The sequence below is a fragment of the Amblyomma maculatum genome, chromosome 1, assembly GCF_055883805.1.
Source record: "Amblyomma maculatum isolate TAMU_Amacu chromosome 1, ASM5588380v1, whole genome shotgun sequence".
Lineage (NCBI taxonomy): Eukaryota > Metazoa > Arthropoda > Arachnida > Ixodida > Ixodidae > Amblyomma > Amblyomma maculatum.
In genome coordinates, this window is record NC_139344.1 from 286454256 (window position 1) to 286469170 (window position 14915).

A 14915-nucleotide genomic window follows, 5' to 3' on the forward strand; every position below is an offset into this window, starting at 1 on the left:
CGTGCTGGCATCAAAGTAATATATCACACCTCGTATCAGCACAAAAAGAAATCTGCATGAATAACATACTTGCTGTGTGCCAGCTTAAAATGAAAGTGCACTGCAGAATATCTTGTGCCATTTTCCCTAACTTGGCGAAATTTTTGATGGTTTCCCTGACATATCACCGATTTTTCCCAGTGCATCATCTTTGTTTATATTAGAATTAACATGACATTTACAAATAAAATAAATCTAGAATTGTAGTGTTTACCCTACCAAGAAATCCAGTTCAAAATTTGGCAATTTCCAAATATACGGAAAAATCTAAATATCTCTTTTTCGAATATGAATCAAACAAGTTTACTCTATTCGTATTCCGAACTTTGAATATTTGCGCACCCCTAATAATAAAATACAGCTCGCTAACAAAGTTACGTATAGTTTGCTGTAGACTGGTCAATTTACAACAGAATAATACCTGGGGGCATCCCAAATGGTGGAGGGGGCAGCCCAAATGGTGGCGGTAGGCTGAATGTGGGTGCAGGTACAGCCAGGGGTGGCTGCACCAGTGCTGTCAGAGAGCCAGGGCTAGGGGGCGGCACCCCCTTTGGAGGCTCCTGCTGCTGCTGTGCAGGCGGCCGATCAGGTGGCTCACCACTGGTCGTGGCTGTGGGTGGAGCAGATCCTGATGGAGCCGCTGTGGCAGTTAGCGGGACTGCAGCAGGCTGCTCCACTGCATACATCCATCAAATACAACCAGAGAATTTGTTCCCCTTAGAAGTTTGTCTCAACAAAAGTGTCCCCCGAAAACATGCACAAACATGCTAGCTAAGTTGAAATACAGCCAAGTTATGTCGAATTTGAAGGGCAGGGAAGCAAGTGCCAATGGACTAGCTTGTTTCTGCCTGTGCTTTCGGTCTTTGGAAAAGGTCCCCGTTTGGTTGGACAACTCTATTTTAAAGACATTGTAGTGCCCCTTGCACTGCACCCTGGTTGCAAGCTACTGCACCGCTCTGGACAAGGAAGAAGTTGGCACCTGGTGCTGCAACGCAAGGAGCGCAATAAACAAATCAATCAAAAAAAGAAAACTTCAAACCCCAACGCTGTTGGAGCTGGTTCTTTGCCTTTACGCCGAGAGATTTGGTGGCCCGGCATTGAACACGCAACCCTAACCTCATGCATGGATTCCGATGGTTCTTCCGCCCTTCCTACAAGCAAAGACCTGCCCCAGGATGCTCGGTCTAGCACTGTTTCTTTGGCAACGCTCCAACCAATCAACTTGCCCGCCTTTTGGCTTCAAGTCGAGGCACATTTCCAGCTGTGGGATAAAATCAGCCAAATTCTTCCATCTCGTGTCCTCCCTGCCTCTGACGTCGCCGAGGAATCAGTAGACATCACCACATGGCCAGACATAACCCAACCATTCGAAATGTTGAAGGCGGCTCTCGTCAAATGCAAGTTCCCGTCCGAGACAGCAGACTCCAGGAGCTCCTCGCCGCTACAGAGCTTGGTGACATCGTCCTTCATAGCTCCTCCATCACATGCAACAGCTGCTTGGAGACTCCACCGCCCAGCAGGACACTCATGAGTTGTTTCTCCAGCACCTTCCCGAGGACATGATCTGTGCTCACAGCTGCGGGTGATGTCCCAATGGACAAGCTCACCTAACTCACCGACCGTGTTGCGGACTACCGTATTTACACGATTGTAATCAACCCCTTTTTGAAAATTCGAAAATCCAAAGTGGGGGAGGTCGACTTACAATTGAAACCAGAACATGGCACTCTTAATAAGAACAAAATAAAAACCATATCAAGAAGGCTACGGCGAATTTGCTTGCTCTACGGCTTTAAGTCCAATATTCAGTTACTGTGCGTGCTTCTTGGGAAGAATTTTTCTTTTTAAACTTTTACTGCGCAGCACGAACTGAACCTGCGGGAGTGTCGATAGTATACGGAAGAGCCACTATTCGAATCGCGGCAACGCTCGCTTTCGTCGGGTCACGTGATACAGTGGCACTTCCAGGGAGTGTCAATGGTTGATGGAAAAGCCAACACCGATTTTTCGTTGAGTTCGCATGTTCGTACTTTTGACTTTACAACCGGCCACATGCTTCACCATGAGCTCTCTAAGAAGCATTCGGCGCTTGTTTAGTGCAGCGTTCAAGGAGGTGGCTGTCATTTATGCCGAAGAAAACTACTCTGTGGGCCGCAAGTTCCAAGCTTCTAAACAGGAGTGGCATTGGCAGCGAGACAAAATTTTCGAACAGTGATGCCAAGCAAAGAGGCTTCCAGGAAACACAGCTGGTATGCTATCCAGAGCTGGAGGTGAAGCTTGCAACCCCGATAATTCGAACTACATTACTTGGTCCGGCAAAGCTCCATAGAGATCTGTGTACAAGGAAGCCTGTTAATTCGAAAGAGAGTCTTCCTCAACGGATAATTCGAACTATGCGTCACCGCGTCTGGCCGGTTTGGCACTCAACACGTGGCAAAAAAAAAAAAAAAAAACTTCAGCAAAAGAGCGGCATAGTTAGAGGCTGTGCACATCCAAAGCGGGGACAGAAGATGAAACCAGGCAAAACCATGGAAGAGTAAATAAAGCCTAAATGGCACCATGACATGCGCGACAGCGCCAGAGGGTAGGGATTGGCGGCCGCGGCTACCTGCTCTCTCTTCTGCACAACCTCCGAAACTTGCAACTAAATACTCGTTAATCAAGCCCTGTTAATTCGGAATATGGATAAGCACTGTCGGCGCGGTCCCAGCCAACACACATGAAAGGCTATGGCCTTCAGACGGGCGCTACAGATTACGCGGGATTTTTATTATTTTTTTTTTGCAAGAGTCGTTCATTCTTCTACCCATTGGTTGTCAACGAGAGCACACGATTAGTCGCGATCATGACACCGGCTTTTAGCATCATTCGCTTCAAATGGCGTAAACGGTGTCTGCCCCAATAACCCATAGCATGATAAAGCAAACGTACTGAAAACAAAGCTGGCACTTTGGCAAGATCGCTCGCCCCCCCTGCTAAGGCCTGTGGGAGCTGGTTCTTCCTTTGCCTCAGATCCAACATCACCAGCAAAGTTAATTTTCATGGGCACTTAAAATATCAAGGAAGTTTTGAATACTAGTTTTGTCAGCAATACAGAAAAAAACAACACAGGTACTGTTTGCAGCGAAATCATCTATATGTCTTGCTCAGCTTGATACAGGCGCCAACAAAATTTTGGATGCCCGATTTTCCGGACCTGCCTGATTATTTCAGACTGTACTGTGGCGTTGTCACGTGCTCCACACGATCAATGTATAACCCCAACCAAAATTACGTATGTTTGAATCTTTTCTTGTTCGATTTTCCAGACTTTCCATTTGATTGTAGGTCAAAAGCTATGAAAAATTTCAATAATGCTCTGCAGTAGTTTTTCTGCAACCTCGAACCCGCATTGCATGCATTCCTCATCCCTGCTATACTCTCAATAGCAGGCACCACTAACACTCCTGCAAGTTGCAACTAAAATCCCTAGATTAGTTAAAGAAAGAACTTTAGTTGCAACTTGCTGCACGCAGTCACACACCCGGCAGGGCTCACTCTTGCAGCCGGTTTTTCTCTCCTCCGACCACCACCCCATGGGGAGGGCTTCTATCACGTGACCACAAGTCCCGGCTTGCGTGTAGTTGCGAGTGAGAGAACCAGCGGCATGGGCTGCCATGGCAAGAGTACGCTTGCAGAGGGCGATGAGTGAGCAGATGGGGAAAAAAAATTTCACATCTGTCTAGTGCACTTTTCTGAAAAGCGCCCGCTGCCAACTGACAACAGACGCTGGTTTTACTTCATTTTGCAATACACCGGGCGTCCCAACTAAACACAACCGTGGCAAGACTCCCAGAAGCAGGCTGGCCAGTTTTTCAAGCCGCTCAGTAAATAAAGCGATGTTTTTAGTGCTAACTCACTTTTTTTTGGACTGCCTGGTTTTCCAGATATTTTTTCGGCCCGTTGAAGGTCCAAAAAAACGGTCAGCAATTCCCTTCAGAGCCCCTCAGATTGTGCATGTGGCATAACAGCTAGTGCAATGCATGTCATGGCATGGGCCAGACATCTACAGACCTTTGGCTATGAGCAGACCAGGCCCTGCACCTAATACACAGCAACTCACCTGCTTGTGGTTTATCAGCAGTTTCCATGCTGCCAGTGGCACTTGGCTGTGACGTAACTGTACTGGGGGCTGCTGTAACAGGGCTTGTGGTTGATTTAACCGGTGGTGTTGCTGTTGCTGGCGTGGATGCTACACAGGACCAAGATACCTTTATTGCAAGCAGCCATTCAGATGAGGCTAATCAAATAGAGGGTTGGTTGGTTCCAACCTGGTAATGCCACTAAAATGCATGCAACGTTCTAGAGCAGCATGATGTTTCAATCAACCAAAGGATGTGGCCTGTGACCAGAAGTGCTCAGAATGTAACACATACCTTTATGATATGAATATCATAGGACCAGAAAACATCTCGCATGATACAAAACAAACAAAATCCGCATGCAAAAAGCAAGCGACATTATTTGCACAGGTCTCTTTACAGTAGACGGGATTTATTTTGTGTTGTGGCACATAATGTGTGACTAGCAATCATTAAGTAGGTGATATGCAGCCAGCCCTTAGAGGGCGCCTGCATTCGTATCATCTGTAGTGGTGTGCAGGAATGTCCTTGGAAGATTCGAAATTCTGTACACTGCACACAGTCATCCAGGCGAAATATCTTTGTCCATTTGTACCATCCCAAAATTAGTATCACTAAGTTCCACAGCAGCTAACAGATTAAGAGGAAAACATCAGTAATCAAGGAAAAGTAGTGCAATTAAAAGAATTAGCCGATTAGAAGCAATGTAAGGGCAAGGTGACACTACCTCTTCGCTATTATTCACTGTATGGTATCAGAGGGTAGTAGCGGAAAGAACTAGGTGTGAATGTCAACCAACTACAGTTAAATAACTTCCCATTTGCTGAGGATATTGCCCCTGCAAGGTATTTTTGGCAAAGAATTGCAGTGTACGCCTGGGAAGACAAGCATGCACAATACCGTATTTACTCACTTAATAAACCCACCTTTTTTCCAGATAAATTGACATAAATTTTGGGGGTGGATTCATTACGCGGGAAATTTTTTTTAGAAATTTCATGTCACACTGAGGAAAATCACGGACAAAACCTTACCTTAATAGTACAAACACATACGTGACAAATGAAAATAAAGATAAATTTGTATTCACACGCCGCTGGCTACTTGTGGTCTCACTCGGTCTCGCAACCCGAGTCACTTCCACTCATGTCGCTTGCCACTTCGTCAGCATCGGCGTCGGCCCACAGCGCATCGTCTTCAGTGCCGTCAAGGCTGTTGGAGATGCCAGTCTTTTTGAAGCTGTGGATGATCACCTCGCTGGATATCATGCTCCATGCTTCTAGGACCCATCAACACAGTATGTCGATGGTGGGCCTCCTAATCTTGCCTGCAAGAGTCTAGTGATGGTTTTCCGTGGCCATCCACTCTGCATAGAGCAGAAGCACATTTTCCTTGAAAGGTTTATTAACCGAGATGTCAAGAGGCTGCAGCACTGATGCAAGGCCACCTAGGATGACAGAGAGGTATGTGCGCAACTCGTAAATGCAACTGTAAGGCCACCTGGGATGACAGAGAGGTCCGTGCGCAACTCCATCATTCGGCGGCGGACATTTTTTTTTTTCAGATGACCGCGGAAGCTGTCAAGAACAAGCCACGATGGCAGAAGAGCTTCAAGCCGCCGTCCCCAGACTGTTTTTAGCCAGTCGGACATAAATTCAGCCGACATCTACCCTTCTCATGTGCATGGACGTGGCTACCAGCAGGAAGAGCTGCCTTTGGCTTAGTCTTTCATTTGAAGATTACTAACGGAGGCAGCTTCCTGCCGTCCGCTGTCATCACGGTACACCGCTATTTGTCAGCGCCCATCGTCTTCACCTTCACACTTTTTGCACTTTTGTATCGACAGTGCTGTTTCTTGGCATGTCGAAGCTTATAGGCGTCTGGTCCACATTCCCGATTTGCGAGAGCAGGAATTTTTTCTTTTCATGGTCACGAATAACAAAACGATGAAAATCACGCACTTTGTCCTCGCAATCCGCCAGCAGCCATTGGCACAACGTTGTATGCCTTCTGGCGCACAGCCCGTTCCAACGCATGAAACGCGTTGTTCAACCAAAACTTGCTATTCACTTGCGGGAATGCCGTGACCTCTTGCAGTGGCCCGCGTGTGGTTCTGTATCAGCTTGTGGGAAACGGCTCATTCTACACTGCGAAGCCTCCTTAACATAACACAAAAAATCTCCCACGTGAGGAAACTTGCCCTGCTTCGGCCCTCGAAAGGCACGGCTTCTTCGTCGCTCTGAGTTTGTCCTGTTGATTCCTCCAGTAGAGCAAACGCACGGGGTCTATACAGTCGAATCCGGATATATCGAACTCGAAGGGGATTGCGAAATTGTTTGATATATCGATAATTCGATATATAGAAATCGGCTTGTGACGGCACTTACGATGCGAAAAATTGATACCGTATTTGTCGCGTAATCAACCCACTCCCATAATGAACCCACCCTCCACTTTTGCACCCGAGAATTTGAAAAAAAAAAAAAAAAAACGTTAAGGCCAGCTCGCTCACATGCAAGCGATTGAGCGACCTCAGCGACGAGCGGCAGCGACAGAGCGAAAAATTTCCAATTTGTTGGAACTGCGTCCCACTCGCCCCTCAAGCCACCACGGAATCTCAAAACAAGGTTTCTGTGTCGCCGCAGCAGAAATCACGAGCATTTTCGCTTGCATGTGAAAGGCACGCGCCACTCTGTTTCAGTCGTCTCATCCACAGCTCATTTCTTGGCAGCGTACCAAGATGCTGCGCAGCGATAACGTCATGGCATGTGTGTTTATTTTTTATTAGCTCCTGCGGTTTCGGGAAGCGAACTTGGCAGAGTGCCCGCCCGCAGTCCACTCCCACAAAATCATTGGAAAGCGTGATAGCTAAATGCTGTTTGAAGCGAAAAATGCTAAAAGCCAGTGTCATGATCGCAGTTGACCGCATGCTTCCGTTGATTCCTACATGCAAGAATAAAGGACTCCCGCAAAAATGAACAAAAAAATCTGTCGCTTCTTAATGTCCGCAGCCACCATATCTTGCGCTACGCCGCGCAATAGCACAAGATAAGAATGGACGACTCTCTCAAAAAGAAAAAAAAAGAGAGAAATCTGCCACTTCTTAACGTCAGTAGGCGCCATAGCCCCGTCAGCTGCCGCGCGCAGAGGGTTCGCAACACACGCTGGAGAAAATGTCCGACGACATCTGAAAACGGGCTGAGCTGGCTTGGCGCATGCGTAGCGCGTGCTACTGCGAATGAAGGCCGGGAGAGAGGAAGGGGAGAGATAGCTCGGCAAAAGAATGGGCACACCCTTGCGCTTCGCTCTGTGTTTTTCTCCTCTCGTTCCCACCGGTTCTCCCTGGTTCATTTACGCACATGGCTTGCAAACGTCATGTGCTGGCGCGCGTGAATCGATAACCGCAGTAGCGCCTTTGGGGAATGGGCGCAGCGCTGCCCTAGACCAGCCGTCGCCGAACTGTCCCCTCTTATTCCTTCCGTGTGTGGCTTGAAAACGTCACGCGGCAAACAGCCGAGGGTGATGCGATCGTCTTTGGGCAATCCGTGAGTTCGATATAACCAAAATTCGATATATCCGGGTTCGATATATCCGGGTTCGACTGTACTCTGTTTCACAAGCTATTTGCAGCACTACGAAAGCTAAGAGCGATCTGGGCCAATGAGGGTGGTGCGCACTGCATGGCTGTGCTCGTAATCTTTTGTTCCGTCGCCAGCAATAGGCACGTAGGAACACAGACAAGCAAAGCGTGCTATCCTTATTGACCCAGATCGCTCTTATCCTTTGTAGTGCTGCAAACAGTTTGTGAAACGGAGTATACACTGAAATGCCATCCAGCTGCGCGGTTTCCATTTTCTAATGCATGCTCCATGACCTTGAGTTTGAAAGCTGCCATGTAGCTGGCGTAATGCCCCATCGCACAATGCACAGCAAATGCACAACACACATGAAATAATTCCAAAACAGTAGCGCGCACACTTCTCCCAAAGAGCAACAAAGTAAAGTGCTAGCAAAATGGAGACTGATGCCGCCGAAGCTCGAAGCAAATGCGTTGTCTTTACTTCGCTCTGCCGTCGTTATGCACGCATGGCGATATAAGCACAGGTTTTGTTTTGCATTTCATAGACGGCATTCGGCAACTTGCATCGTAGTCATCATCGTCATAACAAAACGATAAATTAGACAAATTTGACAAACTGTTTCTTGAAATATAAAGAAAAAAAAAGCCGAGCATAATGGAAACTGCCTTCACCCCATTTCAATGATGACGCTCCAGTACATCCCTTTGCGCATCCGCCAACGATGCACGCAAGGTCAATGAATGATCAATGAACGCAAACAGTCGATGACCGCGTTGTTCGCCTCGCCGGTGCTTAGCATCATTTGATTCAAAAGATGCTATTTTATCACAGTGCGATCTGATAATTGTATGATCGTCGGTAGCACTGGTCATTTGTCCCGAGATAGCTCAAACATGCAAATGTAACGGACCCCAGGGCGGACCCACTTTATTTAGGCGATGTAAAAAAAAATTCAATTCTCGACTACAAAAGTGGGGAGTGGGTTCATTACGCAAGTAAATACGGTAATACACCTGAAAATAAAGCTTCTACAGTGAAACCTTATGCATTAAATTCTCATTAAAACAAGCTTCAAGGAACGAGAAATGTCTGTCTGAATTATGAGATACACACCTTAATATGAGCCAAGAAAACATGACAGTTGCTTCTTGAATATAAATGCATACAAACAGTACTCTGGAAATATTTCTCTTGGAAGCACTGCAAAAAGTATTAGCACAGCATGAAATATGACAAAGACCCTCATATGTTTCCTCGGCCAGCAGTTTCCAACTGGTTGTGCAGATGAAAAAGTTATCAATAACGTAAAACAGTGTTGATCAGAACCTCATGGGACTGGAAAAAGCGTCCAAATTACCTAAAGGTTGAATCGTTGAATGGAAAGGACAGAACACTGGAATTTTAAGCATGAAAGTTTTCTTAGCGCAATGGAAAGACTCCTATCTAAAGTGTTCGATTCCATAGCAGTTTTCATAAAAACAGAGTAAAAAATTTTTACTAAGAATTTTTTGATCCACTAGTGCATGCACCAGGTTTTATATAGCCCAATGCTGGAAACCAATTAGCAGTGGCCATGACTGGTGGCCGACAAAAGAGACGAATCGAAAACAAATATAAATTTCATTAACCAGACAGTAATTAGACCTTTTTTAGTGTAGGGTAGCGTGCCTTTCTGTTCCCACACTGAAGGCTGTTACGTCCCACACTATCCAGTGACAAAAGCTGAAACCTTGTGATTGGCGATGCGAAAAGAGGGGCGGTTTTTATTGAAGGTTGCGCTGAAGAGAGTGCAAAATATAATAAAACATGACAAGCACTCTTGGAAGAGAAAAAGGTATGCACTTCTGAAAATCATTACTTTTCTGAGATGTGGTCGCATGGAGTACTACAGTTTCTCTGCAAGGGTTTAATTCAACTGTTCTTATGCGATTTTCAATGGCAAATTCAAATTTTGAAGCCTCATTTCTTTGATATTACAGTTGAACCCCCCTGCAGTAAACTCGGATATAGTAAAAAGAAACTGAAGTCCCTGTTCATCTTCCATAGACGACTGTACATTTTTCCCCTCTTCATAGTAAATACATATTTGATAAAAAATGGTTACAGTAATGTGCGTCTGGCCACAGCGATGGCTTCCCACAAAATGACATTACCACACACGCGCTACCTAGAATCACGAGCCAATTAAAAAAAAAAAAGAACACCACCAAGTGTCTTCAAGGTATACCGCGCACACAAAAAATGTTCTCATTGACCCGCACGATGACTATTGGCGGGAGCTTTTCCTTCGTCGGGATCGTTTTTCTCTTGAACAGAAAGAATAGCGGTAACTTGTGCCCATCTGCCGTACAGCATTACATGACCGTGAAACGGTTGTGCAAGCTGCCTGTTGTGCGTGTTGCCTGTTGTGCGTGTTGCCCATTGTGCGTGTTGCCCAGCAGGCAGACCTGGCGCTCCCCTTTTGCGGACACGGTCCTATTGCTAGACATATCAAACCAGACTGGAATCTGGTCACTGTTGCCTATTTGACCAAGCAGGAATGAATGTGTTGCCCACAGGTCATTCACGTAGCGCAGAAACGTGCTCCGTTTTTCTTTGTAGGCTTCGGGCAACCGCTGGCATACGGTCGTTCGTCGCCTCAGGCTTAGGCCGTTCCTCTTCATGAAATTCGTCACCCACTTCTTACACACTTTAAACTCTGTACGTGGGATGCACATCTCCTCCGCGACAGCACGTGCCTTTGTTTCAATGTCATTGTAGCAAACACTCAGGCACTTGCGTCTCTGGTCGTGAACCCAATCTCGAACCGCCTCCTAAACGGCAGGGTATTGTCCGGACTTCGGCCCGCGAAAGGAACTGTGTGTAGCAGCACACACAAAACGCTTACTTCTTTGTTTTCTCCAGCCTATCCTGCACTCTTATGAGACGTCGAACTTCCGCACTGCTTCGACGTTGTTTTCAGACTCGGCGTACAGGATGACTTGCCGCTTGAAAGCAGTGCAGTACTGTTCCCGAAGTTGCGGTGGCATCTTGCAAGGCGTCCGTCGAGTGACACAAACCACACACACCGCTGTTAGCTGTCCCGTCGGCTAGAGTCCAGGCGGTACGACGAGAAGAAATGCCGAAAGGCACACAACGTTGCACAACACGCAAAAATGCTTCTAGCTGTTAGGTCGGCTAGAGTCCAGGAGGTATGACGAGAAGAAATGGCGAAAGGCACACACCGTTGCACAACGCGAAAATGCTTCTCGGCTCATGTGACTGGTCACGTGTGGTCATTTTGGATTGCATTGGATTTGTAGCTGTCCCATTTATATCAAACATTGCCAGCCCGCCCGGCTTTGGCCGTTTTTTCGTGGAATGCCCCCGGTTTGTCAATAACAAGTTGCTATCGTAATAAAGCAAACCTTTGGTGCATATCCCAATTAAATTCAAGTTTTTTTTTTTAAAGCAGATCCACTTTCGCATTGTGTCTGACAACTTTTATAAAATTACGAGCACACGGGGCGTGATACTATCCGCGACTCGGTCGAAATTACTTTTGACCCCGCACATAAGCCGACTTTAAGACTCCGCATATATGTCGACCCCAATTATAAGTCGACCCCCCAACTTTTGGAAGGACATTTAAACAAAAAAAGGTCGACTTGTATGCGGCAATATACAGTAGATATCCACAAACCAAGAAATGTTTATCGTTGCGATAAATCAAACAAGAATCTCTGGTCCCTTAAAGCCTACTGTATCTAGGAGGCAATGATGAATTGGGGCCAGGCATGGAGACAACGAAATTTCTGCCGCCCCATGCTACGCTTTCCTTCCCTTGGAATCCAGTTTGTTACCCTCAGCGACCATCGGTTATCCTCTCTTCGCACTACATATCCTGCCCATGTCCATTTCTTCTTCTTAATTTCCACTAGAATGTCGGTAACTTGAGTTATTTCTCTGACCCACTCTGCGCGCCGCTTCCTATCTCTTAATGTTACCCCTACCATTTTTCGTTCCATAGCCCTCTGGGTTGTCCTCAACTTAAGTAGAACTCTCTTGGTTAGTCTCCACGTTTCAGCCCCATAGGTGAGTACAAGCAAAATGCAACTGTTGTATACTTTCCTCTTTAGCGATACCGGTAAGCTGCTAGTCATAATCTGCGAGTGCTTGCCAAATGCGCTCCATCCCAATCTCATTCTTCTTGTTATTTCCTTTTCATGGTCCGGATCTGTGGTTACTACCTGTCCTAAGTAGACCTCAGTAATCTGCGATTTGCTGATGACATTGCCTTACTAAGCAACTCGGGGGATGAACTGCAAATAATGATTGATGACCTAGACAGGAAAAGTAGAAAGGTAGGCTTGAAAATCAATATGCAGAAGACTAAGGTAATGTTCAACAGCCTCGGGAAGGAACAGCAGTTTACATTAGGTAGCGAAATACTGGAAGTAGTAGGCGAATATGTCTGTGTGGTGGTGGTGGTGGTGGTGACAGCTTGTGCTTCCTGCAGTGGAGCTTGCATATGTGCCTGGACATTTGTGACGAAAGACTTACCTGCAGTTGCAGCAGCTGCGGCAGCAGTTCCACCAGGGGCAACCCCTGCAGCAGCAGCCATACTCTCTATCTGTTCTTGACTAAGAACTTTTATACCAGGTCCCTCAGGCTTATTCCACGCTGACTCACGGGTGCGAGCATTGTAGTAGTACGACTGCAAAAATAAAACCATATTTATAATTAAGGCCAACTCAGGGCTCTGATTTAATGACTGCGCTATGTTACCCTTCCCTTAATTACAACAAATTATTTTTTAAAATACCCAATACTAAGCAAAACTCGCAGCAAACTGCATGGCATGATAAACACTTTCCTGTCGATAACCCGCTATCGAAGCAATCCTTGACAAGTGGCGACATCCAGTGAGAAATATAAGAACCCTTCTTTAAATTTCCCTTTTGGTTTTATTTTTTCCGCCGGGCCATGCCCATGCAGCTGGTCTTCGGAGTCAGGTGATCGGGGCGCCTTGTTTACATCATGGTGTCGATGTCGCGCGTTGCTGCTGCTGCTGCTCGGAAACGGCGTGTCTCCACAGAAATTGACGCATCTGAGAGCTCATTTTTGAACGCGAACAGCAGCAGTGATGATTCTGAAGATGACTTCGCCTCTTCAGACTTCAGCACCGACAGTAAAACTGCGTCAAACCGACACGGAACAACAGCCATGCACCGATAAGTTTCGCTTCCGCACCTGAAAAGTTCCCCTTTTGCTGCGCGCCGATCGGAAGAGAACAGTGTTCTGAAGGTCACAACTATTACCTGTAGGGTGTCAACGTCTTTCGAGTGGGATTACTTGCTGCTGCCAGTGCACAGAGTCATGTTATCTATAGAAGACAGCCAGGGGTCGACCTCGACTACTGTTTTCTTTCCTAACTCAGCAAATACTGTACACAGAAAACTAGAATATGCTGCAATGTTGCATTGGACCTTGTTTTAAAAATTGTATATGTTGAAATTTTTTTAATGTTTTATCTGTGTGAAAAAACTGATGTTTTCGTGCATTTTTTATTTTAACTACAATTTTTTTCTGAGTTTTTTGTTTCATCACTTACTCTGTAAAGATGTTAATTGTGACTAATACCATTGTGAAATGAATTTTCTCCCCTACCATTTGATACCATACACTCCTGTACCAAGCAAGTTTTGCTAAAATAAAATTTAAAGACGCCACCCAAAAACCACTACTTTTTCAGGGCTACAGGGTAATTTCAATCACCTGGGGATGTTTAACGTGCGCTGACATCGCAAAGCACATGGACGCCTCTTCGTTTCGCCTCCATCGAAGCGCAGCTGCCTCGGTCGGGATCAAATCTGGGTTCGATCCCGACCACGGCGGCTGCGTTTCGATGGAGGCGAAACGAAGAGGCATCCGTGTGCTGTGAGACTGAACAGTGGCGTCGCGGCGGTGGCAACAGGAAGTAGGCGCCTCCCACCGGTTTCGGACGACGCAGCAGGCCGCACGTAGTGTGCTTTCATCGAGCGGCCGTGCACTGGCGCAGAAGACGGTGACAGCAGCAGTGACGACGATGATGAAACGGAACCTATGCAGGTTGCGTCGCACCAGGAGGCTTTGAGAATGATCCCTGCGGGACTTTGTTTTTGCTAAGAACCTTCCACTGCAATATGTTCAACAGTTGGACGCCTTGTAGAAAGATGTCAGCCAAACTGTCGTGAAACAGACAACGCTTACGGATTACGGGTTTCTTCCCACTATGAAATAAAGTGCAAGCTACCTCGTCCTCAATAAATGTGTAGTTTATAATGTTTTCTTTGTTTTTCCGGCCTAACCCGGTTACAAGAATTTTCAGTTATAACAATGACATTTCCATGGCACTTCATTGCAAAATTGTTATAAATGGGTTTGACTGTATAGAACCTCCTTGGAGAAAAGCAGCTCACATTCGCCCTAACAATTGCGGAAGCAGCGTGGTCCGCCAGTTGTTCTAAATCTAGTAAGCCATTTCCAGCTTGGAAGCGGGGACGGCAGCGCAGGAGCTGCCGATTAACGCGTGCCGTGCTCATGCCTGTTTGCGTCTAGCCCCGTGCACAGATGCACAGCGTGTGCACCCTGGAAGAGTTTCGGGTTCGGTTTTCTCGCAATCATTGTCGTCCCGTGTAGTGTCTGCCGAGAGTCCCTTGCTAGAGACATCTTTCTGTGGAAACTCTTCTTCCGTATTTCCAAATGTGTTTGTTATTGCGCATTTCTCGAAAGCATGATCCCGACAATAACTAATACACACGGCCCATTGACTCTAAGATCCCTTCTCTGTGCGCGGTGATCTCGCAGGTGATGAATGGCCAAGGCCTTAATTAAGAGTCGCCACCGCCGCTGCTCGAGTCCGGCCATGCGACGGCTAACAGGCATGTGACTGGCACGTCATAACCATTGCCTCGTAATGGCGTGAGCCCCTGCTGTGCCTCTGCGACCGATGCATGCATGCGAGCTACACTTCCCAAGTCAGTACGCTCCGTCGCGCAAACAGTGCCCAGAGGCAACATCCCTTCTTAGTAATTCATTTTTCCCCTCCAACACGAAACGAAAACTGCGATTTCATGTTTATACCAAGCTTTTAGTTTAAAAAATTGAGCGTCTTCGCACCTTTGTGCTGTAAATATTGTAACGTAACGTTACA

At 46.6% G+C, this 14915-nt stretch overlaps 1 protein-coding gene across 4 annotated transcripts in view; it reads right to left on the reverse strand.

The window, feature by feature from the left end:
- The window catches only part of LOC146206743 (transcription elongation regulator 1-like), a 294887-nt gene that overhangs the window by 206596 nt on the left and 73376 nt on the right, over positions 1 to 14915 (reverse strand). For all 4 annotated transcript variants that reach the window (XM_084591554.1, XM_084591557.1, XM_084591555.1 and 1 more), the window contains exons 4-6: positions 12284 to 12437; positions 4142 to 4270; positions 461 to 715 (exon numbers count right to left, since the gene is read on the reverse strand). In XM_084591554.1, coding sequence (XP_084447680.1) covers positions 461 to 715; positions 4142 to 4270; positions 12284 to 12437 — 538 coding nt within the window. The remainder of the gene's footprint in view (positions 1 to 460; positions 716 to 4141; positions 4271 to 12283; positions 12438 to 14915) is intronic.